Source organism: Xenopus laevis, chromosome 9_10S, assembly GCF_017654675.1.
Source record: "Xenopus laevis strain J_2021 chromosome 9_10S, Xenopus_laevis_v10.1, whole genome shotgun sequence".
Classification (NCBI taxonomy): Eukaryota; Metazoa; Chordata; class Amphibia; order Anura; family Pipidae; genus Xenopus; species Xenopus laevis.
This window is the reverse complement of record NC_054388.1, coordinates 102,968,921-102,983,583: the sequence shown is the minus strand read 5'-3', so window position 1 is coordinate 102,983,583 and position 14,663 is coordinate 102,968,921. Positions and strand designations below refer to the sequence as shown.

At 40.0% G+C, this 14,663-nt stretch overlaps 1 protein-coding gene across 3 annotated transcripts in view; it reads left to right on the top strand.

Annotated features, from left to right (window-relative positions):
- tsc2.S (TSC complex subunit 2 S homeolog) overlaps positions 1 to 14,663 on the top strand; it is a 66,974-nt gene that overhangs the window by 5,938 nt on the left and 46,373 nt on the right. For all 3 annotated transcript variants that reach the window (XM_041578004.1, XM_041578003.1, XM_041578005.1), the window contains exons 3-12: positions 2,298 to 2,384; positions 4,000 to 4,110; positions 4,949 to 5,093; positions 6,274 to 6,391; positions 6,490 to 6,538; positions 7,530 to 7,655; positions 7,742 to 7,815; positions 8,149 to 8,275; positions 9,052 to 9,195; positions 13,401 to 13,538. In XM_041578004.1, the coding sequence (XP_041433938.1) occupies positions 2,298 to 2,384; positions 4,000 to 4,110; positions 4,949 to 5,093; positions 6,274 to 6,391; positions 6,490 to 6,538; positions 7,530 to 7,655; positions 7,742 to 7,815; positions 8,149 to 8,275; positions 9,052 to 9,195; positions 13,401 to 13,538 (1,119 nt within the window). The remainder of the gene's footprint in view (positions 1 to 2,297; positions 2,385 to 3,999; positions 4,111 to 4,948; positions 5,094 to 6,273; positions 6,392 to 6,489; positions 6,539 to 7,529; positions 7,656 to 7,741; positions 7,816 to 8,148; positions 8,276 to 9,051; positions 9,196 to 13,400; positions 13,539 to 14,663) is intronic.

Sequence of the window (14,663 nt, the reverse complement as noted above, 5' to 3'; positions counted from 1 at the left end):
ACCGCGACCATGGAAACAGTCCTAATTCGAATATATGTTTACCACCTAAAAGCTGCCGAGTTCATGTACAAGTCAATGGCAGAGGTCCGTTGAGCCATTTGGAGATGTTAATAGCCTTCCTGACATTCAAGTTTTTTTTTCTGGAGAAAAACTTGATTCGTACAATTCGAACACAATTAGAATTTTCGGGTCGGAACCATTCTATAGAATATTAGCCATTTAAATTTTTTCTTAAAGGAAAACTATACCCCCAAAATGAATACTTGAGCAATAGATAGTTTATATCATATTAAGTGACATATTAAAGAATCTTACCAAACTGGTATATATATTCAAGTAAATATTTCCCTTTTACATCTCTTGCCTTGAGCCACCATTTTGTGATGGTCTGTGTGCTGCCTCAGAGATCACCTGACCAGAAATACTGCAGCTCTAACTGTAACAGGAAGAAGTTTGGACGCAAAAGACAGAACTCTGTCTGTTAATTGGCTCATGTGACCTAATATGTATGGGTTGTTGGTATCTTTGTGTTCACAGTGAATCCTATGATCCCAGGGGGCTTCCCTTATGTTTTTTAAATGGCAATTTTCTATTTATGATTACCCAATGGCACATACTACTAAAAAAAGTATATTATTATGAAAATGGTTTATTTACATGAAGCAGGGTTTTACATATGAGCTGTTTTATGCAATATCTTTTTATAGAGACCTACATTGTTTGGGGGGTATAGTTTTCCTTTAAATAACCTCCAAGTCGTAAAAAAATTACCTCTTAGTGATTTCAATCCCATTCAGTTGTTGAAATAATCTGCAGGAACAACACTGATTATAATAGATATTTCTTTGGGATTTATTTGCTGTTATTAAATCTGTTTGTTTGGGGGTTTTTTTTGTTTTTTTTTCAATAAAGTGCCAACTGGATTGTAATAAGGTATGGCTATGTGTAATAACAAGAGGGAATTATAAGGGCACGACAGATGACCCTAGAGATTGTCGTCCCCCCCCGATGGCTTTGGCACGGTACAAGGAGTTGTAGTTTATAACATCAGGGTCTTATGAAGTTCTTACTTTATAAGTTGGTCTCCGACCATAGCAGGGCTGCTACATTGTGGCTAAACGAACACCTCTCCCCAACAGTTCTGCTTGTTAAAGGGATACTGTCATGGTAAAACATGTTTTTTTTCAAAACACTTCAGTTAATAGTGCTGCTCCAGCAAAATTCTGCACTGAAGTCCAATTCTCAAAAGAGCAAACAGATTTTTTTTAAAAATTTAATTTTGAAATCTGATCATGGGGCTAGACATATTGTCAGTTTCCCAGCTGCCCCAGTCATGTGACTTGTGCCTGCACTTTAGGATGGAACTACTTTCTGGCAGGCTGTTATTTCTCCTACTTAAAGGAATACTGTCATGGGAAAAAACATTTTTTTCAGAATGAATCAGTTAATAGTGCTGCTCCAGCAGAATTCTGCACTGAAATACATTTCTCAAAAGAGCAAAAAGATTTTTTTATATTCAATTTTGAAATCTGACATGGGGCTAGACATATTGTCAATTTCCCAGCTGCCCCACGTCATGTGACTTGTGCTCTGATAAACTTCAATCACTCTTTACTGCTGTACTGCAAGTTGGAGTGATATCACCCCCCTCCCTTTTCCCCCCCAAGTCACATGACCAGGGGCAGCTGGGAAATTGACAAAATGTCTAGCCCCATGTCAGATTTCAAAATTGAATATAAAAAAATCTTTTTGCTCTTTTGAGAAATGGATTTCAGTGCAGAATTCTGCTGGAGCAGCAAGTGATTCCCATGACAGTATCACTTTAATGTAACGGAATCAGTCTCAGTGGGACTTGGATTTTACTATTGAGTGTTGTTTTTAGATCTACCAGGCAGCTATCTTGTGTTAGGGAGCTGCTATCTTGTGTTAGGGAGCTGCTATCTGGTTACCTTTCCAATGTTCTGTTGTTGGGCTGCTGGGGAGAAAAGGGAGGGGGGTGATATCACTCCAACTTGCAGTGCAGCAGTAAAGAGTGATTGAAGTTTATCAGAGCTCAAGTCACATGACTGGGGGCACCTGGGAAACTGACAATATGTCTAGCCCCATGTCAGATTTCAAAACTGAATATAAAAAAATCTGTTTGCTCTTTTGAAAAACGGATTTCAGTGCAGAAGTCTGCTGGAGCAGCACTATTAACTAAAAAAAATGTTTTCCCATGCCAGTATCCCTTTAATTTCTACAGACCTGGTTCTTTTAGATTCTAAATAGTTTTAATTGAAGGCTTTGCTTTTCTACAGGAACTGAGCGCTGAGTCTGCTCTCCACGTTCGCCTGCGTGCAATTAATCAGGTCTGTGAGCTCGCAAAGACAAAAAAATTAGAAGAGGTACGTATGAACTCTGCACTTTAGCACTGCTAGTAAATAATATGCCCAAGGGTCCCTATGCAATCTCACATTTAGGGGCAGATTTATTGGCACACTCTACACTCATATTTGTAGAATCTCGAGAAAATAAGTAGCTGTACATGTGGAAGTCACATGGTGCTGGTCACAACCTGAATTTCTCTTATTCAGGGAGGCACTAACCTACTTTTTCATAGCAAAGGTTTGCACTTAGAGTAAGTTATTTAATAGTAGAACTGTGGGTATTTATGTGCCCCTGGTCCTGGGGGGTTGTGATTATCACCTTTTTTCTCTTTTTGAACTAGATAATTTATGATGTAGGATAAGACTTTGCTTCTCCGTATGCTGCTGGCTTGAAATACAGGCCAAAGTCATTAAAGGGATCCTGTCATCGGAAAACACATTTTTTTCAAAACACATCAGTTAATAGTGCTACTCCAGCAGAATTCTGCACTGAAATCCATTTCTCAAAAGAGCAAACAGATTTTTTTTATATTCAATTTTGAAATCTGACATGGGGCTAGACATTTTGTCAATTTCCCAGCTGCCCCAAGTCATGTGACTTGTGCCTGCACTTTAGGAGAAAAATGCGTTCTGGCAGGCTGCTGTTTTTCCTTCTCAATGTAACTGAATGTGTCTCAGTGGGACATGGGTTTTTACTATTGAGTGTTGTTCTTATATCTACCAGGCAGCTGTTATCTTGTGTTAGGGAGCTGCTATCTGGTTACCTTCCCATTGTTCTTTTGTTTGGCTGCTGGGGGCAGAATTCTGCACTGAAATCCATTTCTCAAAAGAGCAAACAGATTTTTTTTATATTCAATTTGAAATCTGACATGGGGCTAGACATATTGTCAATTTCCCAGCTGCCCCAAGTCATGTGACTTGTGCTCTGATAAACTTCAATCACTCTTTACTGCTGTACTGCAAGTTTTAGTGATATCACCCCTCCCTTTCCCCCCCAGCAGCCAAACAAAAGAACAATGGGAAGGTAACCAGATAGCAGCTCCCTAACACAAGATAACAGCTGCCTGGTAGATCTAAGAACAGCACTCAATAGTAAAATCCAGGTCCCACTGGGACACATTCTGTTACATTGAGAAGGAAAAAAAGCAGCCAGCCAGAAAGCATTTCTCTCCTAAAGTGCAGGCACAAGTCACATGACCAGGGGCAGCTGGGAAATGACAATATGTCTAGCCCCATGTCAGATTTCAAAATTGAATATAAAAAAATCTGTTTGCTCTTTTGAGAAATGGATTTCAGTGCAGAATTCTGCTGGAGTAGCACTATTAATTGATTCATTATGATAAAAACATGTTTTCCGATGACAGGATCCCTTTAAGGTTAGGAAAACTTGAGTATCTAATATGCTCAAAATATTTTAGTTTGTTCCAGTAAAGACACAACTACTGTAAATCACTAGACCCAAGCAAACTGCCTGCTTTTATTCCCTTTATAGAATTAAATACATTATAAGTATGGCTAAGCAAATCCAATCATCTTTTACAATAACTAAGCTGTAGGGACCAATGGTAAGAAATGAATGTATCTGTGTATTTTACATTCCCTATGTGCCACTTTTTTTCTCTCATCCTCGCAGCATGCAGTAGAAGCAATATGCCAAGCAGTTTGCGACTTGCTACAGCCTGAACAGCCTGCAGAAGGTCGATTTCACGTTCTGCACTTATTGAAGGCCATTATTTTGGGGCAGGTAATTCTACACAACAGTGTTTACCATGAATGTACTGAATCATTTAAAATTGAATCCAGCCAGATACGGAATCATCCTCTAAAGATTAGCCTGAATCCAGAAACAATCCAAACTCAAATCTGAATATTTCAATTTGAAAAAAATAAAAGAATTGCATCAGTCGCAAAAAAAATTGTTGTTCAGGTTTGGCTAAATTCTCAGAAATTAAGCAGAATCTTTGCAATGCAATACAGACTCACCTCTGCTCTCTGTTACTGTATTTAAAAGGGATGATTGAGAGTTCAGTGTGTCTCAACTCATGCAGGGCTCCTCCAACCGCAATAAGCCAAAACCAATAGAGAAAAAAGAATTGGTGGGCACACGGTCTCATAAAATAAAAAACACCATTTATTATATCATTAAAAACAAGTGGTTGCTGTGTAATGGACACCTAACGTGTTTTGGGAACACCCTTTAATCATAGGCTCAAAAGGTGTTAATCATATAATAAAAGGTGTTTTTTATTTTATGAGATTGTGTGCAGTGGCGGAACTACCGGAGGAGCAGGGGGTGCGAGCGTGCCAGGGCCCACACCCCCTCAGGGCCCCCCGGCAGCTCACGCGCCACTGACAAATGTGGCCAAATGCGGCCGAACGGAGGGGGCGGGGCCCGGCTGCACGTCACGCACCAGGGCCCGCCCCCTCAAGTAACGCTACTGATCGTGTGCTCACCAACTCTTTTCTTCTTTATTCGTTTTAGCAGAATCCTGCAAAAAAAAGTGCAGATGTGGGGCATACCTCTCTTCGCAATTCTGTTCAGTTGAGCAATTTTTATGAATCTTGGGTGTTATTTTCCTCAGGGTGAAAAACTTGGTGTCCTTCGTGCCTATTTTTTCCAAATCATAAAAGATTATCCTTCAAATGAGGACGTTGCAGAGCGGCTAGAAGTTTTTAAAGCTCTGACGGACAATGGGAGAGAAATTGCATATCTAGAGGAAGAGCTTGGTAAGTTTATTTTATGAAAAGCTGGTCTATAATGCTGAATAAAGGTGTCGACCGATACATTCGATTGTTTCAAGAATTTGTTAGATGCCTTCTAAGCAAGTAACAAAATAAAAGGTTTTGAAAAATCCAGCAAGGACTTTTTCCCTTTTAAGGCAAACTGGAGACTTCTTCAGATCAGGCATTTCATTTGTGCCTTCTTCTGGATAGGGTGTGCTGGGCCCTATTACTTTATAGACTAGAATGGCAGTCAATCATATTCTGATCAGCTGATTTTGGTAATGTTTGATAATAATTTAATAAAGCAAGGGGCATGCACAGAATGAGGTAGGTAACTATATTTATTGGTGTTTAGGTATTTGTGCCCTCATATGAAAGGTTAGGAGTATGGAATTTTGCATTATACCCAGCACTTAATGGGATACTGTCATGGGGAAAATTTTTTTTTTCAAAATGAATCAGTTAATAGTGCTGCTCCAGCAGAATTCTGCACTGAAATCCATTTCTCAAAAGGGCAAACATTTTTTTTATATTCAATTTTGAAATCTGACATGGGGCTAGACATTTTGTCAATTTCCCAGCTGCCCCAAGTCATGTGACTTGTGCTCTGATAAACTTCAATCACTCTTTACTGCTGTACTGCAAGTTGGAGTGATATCACCCCCTCCCATTTCCCCCCCAGCAGCCAAACAAAAGAACAATGGGAAGGTAACCAGATAGCAGCTCCCTAACACAAGATAACAGCTGCCTGGTAGATCTAAGAACAACACTCAATAGTAAAAACCCATGTCCCACTGAGACACATTCAGTTACATTGAAAAGGAAAAACAGCAGCCTGCCAGAAAGCATTTCTCTCCTAAAGTGCAGGCACAAGTCACATGACCAGGGGCAGCTGGGAATTTGACAAAATGTCTAGCCCCATGTCAGATTTCAAAATTGAATATAAAAAAATCTGTTTGCTCTTTTGAGAAATGGATTTCAGTGCAGAATTCTGCTGGAGCAGCACTATTAACTGATTCATCTTGAAAAAAAATTTTTTTCCCATGACAGTATCCCTTTAAGTTAAAGCACTAGCTTACAGAAACCACTGGCCCATGGACCTTTATATCCATTTGCTATCCTCTATTTTTAATGAATGACTCCAATGTCCACACTGGTAACACTGCTGTTGATCTCTCTTTAGCTGCCTTTGTCCTCCGGTGGATGGATATTGGTTTGACTCCGGATTTCTTGCATGTTTTGGTTAACCTGGTTAAGTTCAATAGCTGTTATTTGGAACACTTTATTGCTCCTACGGTGCAGTAAGTACACAATCTAATTTTATAATAAAAAAATGCATGATTCCTCTCCCCCCATAAAGTTTTTGGAAAATTAAACATTTCTTTTCTCTTGTTATTAGGATGATATGCCTCCTCTGTAATCGTACTACATCTCCTTATGACATTGAGGTCAGTATAGAACTAAATCATCTCACTTATTAACAATTTATAGAGTTTGAATGTTTTACTGTTTTCCGAAATTACTGCATAATGAAATGTCACTGTGTGCTACCTAATGCACACAGTCACATATCAGGAAATAGTTCCATAGATAAACATATCTGTGCTACAGTACATTATAAGTTATAAGTTATAGCATCTTACTGGTTCATTGGGCCTGAAACACTTTCACGTCTCCAGAAAGTGGAGGTTCACCTTTACATTAACTTTTAGTATGTTATAGAATGGCCAGTTCTAAGCAATTTTTCAACTGGTCTCCATTATTTATTTCTTATAGTTTTTTAATTTGTTTCCTCTTACTTCTGACTCTTTCCAGCTTTTAAAGGAGAAGGAAAGCTCCAAGACAGTTTATTGCCAACAGATTATCCACAACAGTGCAAGCTAGAATGCTATATTTATTCTGCAGAATGCTTTACCATACCTCAGTAAACAGCTCTAGACACTGTCTCTTTTTGTTTAGGATAGAAGCTGCCATATTAGCTTGGTGTGACATCACTTCCTACCCGAGTCTCTCCCTGCTCACTTACAGCTCTGAGCTCAGATTACAGCAGGGATGGGAGGAGGGAGGGGGAGAGGAGCAAACTGAGCATGCTCAAGCCCTGCCCTGGAGGTTTATGCTGAAAACAGGAAGCCCATGAGTACACAATAAAAGGAAAGAAATGCTGTGTTTCTTTTGACAGAGGACTCAGAGCAGCTTTACTTTGAGGGTTTAGTGGTGTATTTATATAGACCTTTCTGATAAAACTTACTTAATTTTAGCCTTTCCTTCTCCTTTAAAAGGGGGTCACTGACCCCATCTAAAAACAAATGCTCTGTAAGGCTACACATTTATTGTTATTGCTACTTTTGATTACTAATTTTCTATCTAGGCCCTCTTCTGTTCATATTCCATATTCCTTGTATGTCTCTGACCAGAACTAAGATTTGTTTATCTTTGAAGGTATCCTTGAAGGTTCTGGATGCAGTGGTCTGCTATAACTGCCTTCCGTCGGAGAGTATACCCATATTTGTTATAACCCTGTGCCGCACAATAAATGTTAAGGAGCTGTGTGAACCATGCTGGAAGGTTTGTCAATCAGAAATGCGGTGTCCGATTGTTATTTATGATTTTGCCTTAGGTTATGTATTTGTTTTTTTTTTCTTTCTTTGCAGCTGATGCGTAACCTGCTGGGCACCCATCTAGGTCACAGCGCCATTTATACTATGAGCCGTATAATGGAGGATAGGTATGTAACACGTAAAAGTTTAAAGTGATAAATGTAATAACAAGGTTTATGCCAGGCAATTGAATCCACAGCAACCAATCAGCCGGTAGCATTTACTGGTGTAGAGCAAATTAAATTATGAATGGAAGCATCTGATTGGTTGTTACTGGTTTTTGACCTCTGGGTCTTTGTTGGGGATAAATGTGAAACCCTATGATGTTGTCTTGGGTCTTGCATTAGAAATAATCAAGCGAGTGTATTTGGGGAAAGGTCTTTTCTGCCATATGGCAGAGACAAATCGTGTTCTAGATAAACGTGCTTCTATTGTGAAATCCTGAATTGATTATTTTGTAGAGTCCATATGGAAGATGCCCCTGTGCTGAGAGGAGCTGTGTTCTTTGTCGGAATGGGTCTCTGGGGAGCTCACAGGCTGTTCTGTCTGAAGAACTCGCCAATATCTGTTCTCCCTTCTTTCCTGAAGGTAATGTTACCCCAGGATTCAATGAATTGCGCCACTCTTCAGAAAATTTTACTGAGCACCTCCCAAGAATAGGGGGATGGGAATCAGCACATTTTAGTTATGCCCATGTCACACTAAGGGGGTTATTTATCAAAGTCCGAATTTATCTCAATATTTTCTGCTACAAACTCCAAACAAATCCAATCTGGCTTTTTACGCTTATTTATTATTACATTTTCCCGAAAATTTGCTTTGCGGCAAAAAATCCAATTCGGATTTTTCAATCCGATTTTTCACGATTTTTATCTGAATTTCCACCCAGAAACTTTGGGGGAATGCACGAAACCCAGCGCACATCAAAGAATCATTGGGACTTCTCCCATTGACTTTTATGCAACCTCAACAGGTCTGAGATGCCGGATTTTCAGATTCTGACTTTTCCATCGTCGGGGTTTATTAAATTCCGAAAAATTCGGGATTTTTTTAAAAGTCCAATTTTATAAAAAGAAATCACGAATTTTTTTTTACACGGCTTTTTATTTTTGAATTGGTATCTGTTGGTTGTTATTACCCTTTATTTGTATATTGCCAACATATTCTGTAATGCTTTACAGGGATTATATATCATTTGCATCAATCCCTGGCCCAGTGGAATTTACAATCTAAGTTCCCTTTCTTTGTGGGTCTTCATGATCATTTGGTTTGGAACAATAATCATCCTGATGTATTTAATTATTTTGCTGTTTTAATTTTCCATGATCAATTATATTAAATACACTTTCTGTTTTCTCGATCAGGCTATGAACTGTAACGATGCTGTGGTCTCCTACGAGATTGTTTTGTCTGTGACGCGGCTAATCAAAAAGTACGGCAAGGATGTGCAGGCTGCCACGTGGGATGTCCTCCTGGATATAATCGAGCGCTTATTCCAGCAGCTTCAGGTACTTTGTAAAAATGACTAAACCTGGTGTGTTTGCTGTAAATATTTTTTGTTACGTAAACTACACACAGTAGCGTAACTTGCCTCCCCAAGAAATAAATGTGACGTCCCCCACAATTAGAACCTAAGCAACTACATTTGCCAAAAGCACTCACCCCCTCCCCATGCTCAAGGCGATGCTCAGTACCAGAAAGAGTTGGTGTGGACAGTGGACCCAGCAACCGGTCTGGGCCCCCCAGTGGTCACTGGGTCTGCTGTACTGTTGTTATCACACTGACTACACAGATTTTGCTTTAGAAAAGTTCATTGCAAATGGTAGCTACTCTAAAATTTTAGGCCATTTAAAGCCTGTTTAAGGTAGGGATGCACTGAATCCAGGATTTGATTCGTGTTTCGCCCTTTTTCAGCAGGATTCGGATTCGGCCGAATCCTTGTGCCTGGCCGAACCGAATCTTAATCCTAATTTGCATATGTAAATTAGGGGCGGGTAGGGTAATCATATGACTTTTTGTCACAAAGAAGATATTTTTTTCACTTTTTCCTTCCCTGACCTTAATTTGTATATGCAAATTAGGATTCGGTTTGGTATTCGGCCAAATTTTTCATCAAGGATTCGGGGATTTGGCTGAATCTCAAATAGTGTATTCGGTCGTCCCTAGTTTAAGCCCCTGAGTACATTTTACCTTGCCCTGATCATGTTTATGCATCAAAGCAATTGCTGCAAGCAAATCAGCAGCGGGTGCTACTAGAAGGTATCTCCTATAGCAAGAGTGCCCATACTTTACTAATGAGAGGTCTAGTTTTATTGATGTTAAAAAAAGCATTGTTGGCATTCTGTTTCATGGAAAATATTACTTAAATATGGATTTACAACTATTTCTTATGTAACTTTAACATTTTAAAGTAATAAATATCTGAATGAAAAACATGAAATAGGAGGGTGATTTAGACAAGCTGTTTGTTGACAGTGTCTTGAGATCTACTGATCACCAGCTAAAGGTCTACTGGTAGATCCCAATCATGGACGTCTGCACATAGGGGCAAGGGGGGACGCGCCTTCATTGTGTGAAGGAGTGAGCGGGGGAGACCCTGGGAACGCATTTTAGGACATCCTCAGGTGAAATCGCTGTCCTGTATGCGATCGCATATGCCAGAAATGCAATGCAAAAAAAAAAGCAAAAGAAAAAAAAAGGAACCGGTTCTCAGCCTCAAAACTATAGGCCAGTTAGTCTGATGTCATTGGTAGGAAAACTTTTTGAAGGGAAGATAAAGGATAAGATACTGGACTTTATAGCAAATCATAATACTATGAGTTTGTGCCAGCATGGTTTTATGCATAATAGATCTTGCCAGACTAACTTAATTAATTTTTATGAGAAGGTAAGCAGGGACCTAGATTCTGGGATGGCAGTGGAAGTGATTTACTTATACTTTGCTAAAGCATTTGATATAGTGCCACACAGAAGGTTACTGGTTAAGGAATGTTGGCCTGGAATATAGTATTTGTACCTGGATAGAGAACTGGCTAAAAGATAGACTACAAAGAGTAGTGGTAAATGGAACATTTTCTAATTGGACCAGTGTTGTCAGTGGAGTACCGCAGGGCTCTGTATTAGGTCCCTTGCTTTTCAACTTGTTTATTAATGACCTGGAGGTGGGCATTGAAAGTACTGTTTCTATTTTTGCAGATGATACTAAATTGTGCAGAACTATAGGTTCCATGCAGGATGCTGCCACTTTGCAAAGTGATTTGTCTAAACTGGAAAACTGGGCAGCAAACTGGAAAATGAGGTTCAATGTTGATAAATGCAGGTTATGCACTTTGGCAAAAATAATATAAATGCAAGTTATACACTAAATGGCAGTGTGTTGGGAGTTCCCTTAAATGAGAAAGATCTAGGGGTCTTTGTAGATAACAAGTTGTCTAATTCTGGGCAGTGTCATTCTGTGGCTACTAAAGCAAATAAAGTTCTGTCTTGCATAAAAAAGGGCATTAACTCAAGGGATGAAAACATAATTATGTCTCTTTATAGGTCCCTGGTGAGGCCTCATCTGGAGTATGGGGGCAGTTTTGGACTCCAGTCCTTAAGAGGGATATAAATGAGCTGGAGAGAGTGCAGAGACTAAAGCTCCCCATAGACGCGACGATTCTTCTTGCCGAACGACCGATTTTAGGGAAGCCCGACCGATCCATCGAAATTATCGTGCGGTTAGTGGGATTCGAATGATCGTACATCTTACGATTTTTCGGGCGACATCTGTCAGGAAATTGATCGGCCAGGTCAAAAAATCTTTGTCGGTCCCAGTGCAATCTATCTATGTTTGCAGGGCCAAGCAGGCAGCTCCCCTTTGTTTTCCTGGCAAATTGGTCTTTTTAGTTGATGGTCAATTCGCACGATCGTTCTGAGAAGATCGTGGTCTCACGATCAGGATCTGATCTTTTAAAAATCTCAACATCTATGGCCAGCTTAAAGCTGGCCATAGATTTTGAGATCAGATCCTGATCGTGAGACCACGATCTTCTCGGAACGATCGTAATAATTTACCATCAACTAAAAAGACCAATTTGCCAGGAAAACAAAGGGGAGCTGCCTGCTTGGCCCTGCAAACATAGATAGATTGCACTGGGACCGACAACGATTTTTTGACCTGGCCGATCAATTTCCTGACAGATGACGGCCGAAAAATCGTAAGATGTACGATCGTTCGAATCCCACTAACCGCACGATAATTTCGAAGGATTGGTCGGACTTCCCTAAAATCGGTCGTTCGGCAACGAAGAGGGAGGGATGGAAGAGTTAAATTATGAGGGGAGACTGTCAAGGTTGGGGTTATTTTCTCTGGAAAAAAGGCGCTTGCGAGGGGACATGATTACACTTTACAAGTACATTAGAGGACATTATAGACAAATAGCAGGGGACCTTTTTACCCATAAAGTGGATCACCGTACCAGAGGCCTCCCCTTCAGACTAGAAGAAAAGAACTTTCATTTGAAGCAACGTAGGGGGTTCTTCACAGTCAGGACAGTGAGGTTGTGGAATGCACTGCCGGGTGATGTTGTGATGCTGATTCAGTTAATGACTATAAGAGGGACTTGGATGATTTTTTGGACAGACATAATATCAAAGGCTATTGTGATACTAAGCTCTATAGTTAGTATAGATATGGGTATATATAATGTATGTGAAAGTAGGGAGGGGTGTGTGGATATTGGGTTTTAATTTGGAGGGGTTGAACTTGATGGCCTTTGTCTTTTTTCAACCCGATTTACATACATATACATAACTATGTAACGTCACCTGCTTTTTCACTCACCCATCCTCAAAGGAAGACATCACACCTCCGTCCTGGGTCCTCGCTCCTCCCTCCTCAGCCGTCAGCTCTTACTCCAACCTCCTCAGCCATCAGCTCTTACTCCTCCCTACTCAGCCATCTGTCCTGGGTCCTAGCTTCTCCCTCCTCAGCAGTCAGATTTTGCTCCTCAGGAATACCTATTGGCTAAAGGAAATGGCATCACATGAAAAAAAAACAGAAGGTTAAAACAAAATAAAAAAGAAAACGCACCAAAAACAAATAACTGTAATCAGGGCGCAGGGCTGAATATGTGCACCTTGAGGAGTGAGGAGCAAGAGCTGATGGCTGAGGAGGGAGAAGCGAGTACCCAGGATGGATGGCTGAGGAGTGAGGAGCAAGAGCTGAGGAGGGAGGAGCGAGTACCCAGGATGGATGGCTGAGGAGGGAGGAGTGAGGAGCAAGAGCTGAGGAGGGAGGAGCGAGGTGTGACGACTGCCTATGAGGATGGGTGAGTAAAAAAACTTGCTATGTCACATTCCTCTGGCTTAGGACAGTGATTGCAGGATAACGATTTCCCCTGATGATGTCCTAAAAAGCGTTCCCTCATGCCCCCCCCCTGGAAAATTTTCTGTGGACGCCTCTGATCCCAATCTACCTTTTGGACACCCCTGTCCTATAGTCACAGTCAGGTCTGTTAATGAGGTTTTATTCATACTAGTAATCATATCTCAGCTATTAAATCTTCCAAGAAAGAAATCTAATAAAGCTAAAATATGGAATAGATTATGCAGCCACTACAGGGTGGCAGCAGATGTAATGTTAGGGTTCCTGTTGCATGTGCACATAGACATCTAAACCTACACAGCAGTCAAATTCATGTTTTGTAAACAATGTGGCACTTGATCTTGTCAGGTCCTGCGAAGTCAAGAATTAAAGGCTGCGGTGCACAAACTGCTGACCACCATAGAGGAACTTTATAAACTGAACGAATTCCATGGAGATGAAGAGAGATTTTTCGAGCTGCTTGAAAAAGGGGCAGATGAAAGACCCGTGAGTCCAATTAGTTTGAACTGTTATAGTATCACAGTGACTTCAAGATTTGGCCTCTGAAAAGAAAAGCCTGCAATAGTCAAAACTGCAAGGAAAGCACTTGGATGTTGATGAATCTTAAAGGATAAGTAAATCTTTAAAATAAGCGAATGTAAAATTGATGAGAGTGCTATTCTAAGAACTTTTGCAATGTACATTATTTATTTTGTTTTTATTCCAAGATATTAAGGGATATATGTACTGTTAATTTGAATGAATTTTGTTACGACAGCTCCACCTGCTGGTCATTTTCCCACCAGTCTGACCACCAAGTAGTCAAGGAAGTTGTCAGGAGACAGAAAGAGGCTGCTCTGATGTTCTTCTGCTTAGAGAAAATGTGAGAAAGGTTTCTAATGTTTTTTCCTAAGCAGAAGAACATCAGCAGCCTCTTTCTTTCTCCTGACAACTTCCTTGACTACGTTGTGGTCAGACAGGTCAGAAACTGATCAGCAGGTGGCGCTGTTGTAACAAAATTCATTCATATTAACAGTACATGTATCCCTTAATATCTTGGAAAAAAAACAAAATAATAAATGTACATTACAAAAGTGCTTAGAATAGTACCCTCATCAATTTTACATTCACTTATTTTAAAGGTTAACTTATCCTTTAAATGTTTTTGCTCAGAACAATACTCCTCCCATGTCTGATCGTGTCTGAAAAACCACTGCAATTGCTTTGTAGCTGTGGAACATCAGGGTGGAATCTGTTAAAATTGTGCCCTGTTCTTGCAATTCAAACATCCACGGAGTAGCTAAGCAGTACCTCGCCATTTTCTCTATCTTATAATGAATAGACCGGGCATAATTAAAATAGAGAAGAACTTTTGAGTATTTTTTTAGAAAAAATAATTCACAGCTGGGTCAAGAAGCCTCGTCACCCAAAATAAGGGTGTCAATTTTGTAACACCAGTGCAGCATTTTAAAAGTTTGTGAGTACACTAGGGGGCAGATTTATCAAGGGTCAAAGTGAATTCGAAGTGAATATTTGAAGTTAAAAACTTGGAATTTCTCATTTTTTTTTGGGTACTTTGACCATCGAATAGGCCTAAATTTGACTTCGACTTCAATTCGAAGTGAAATTACT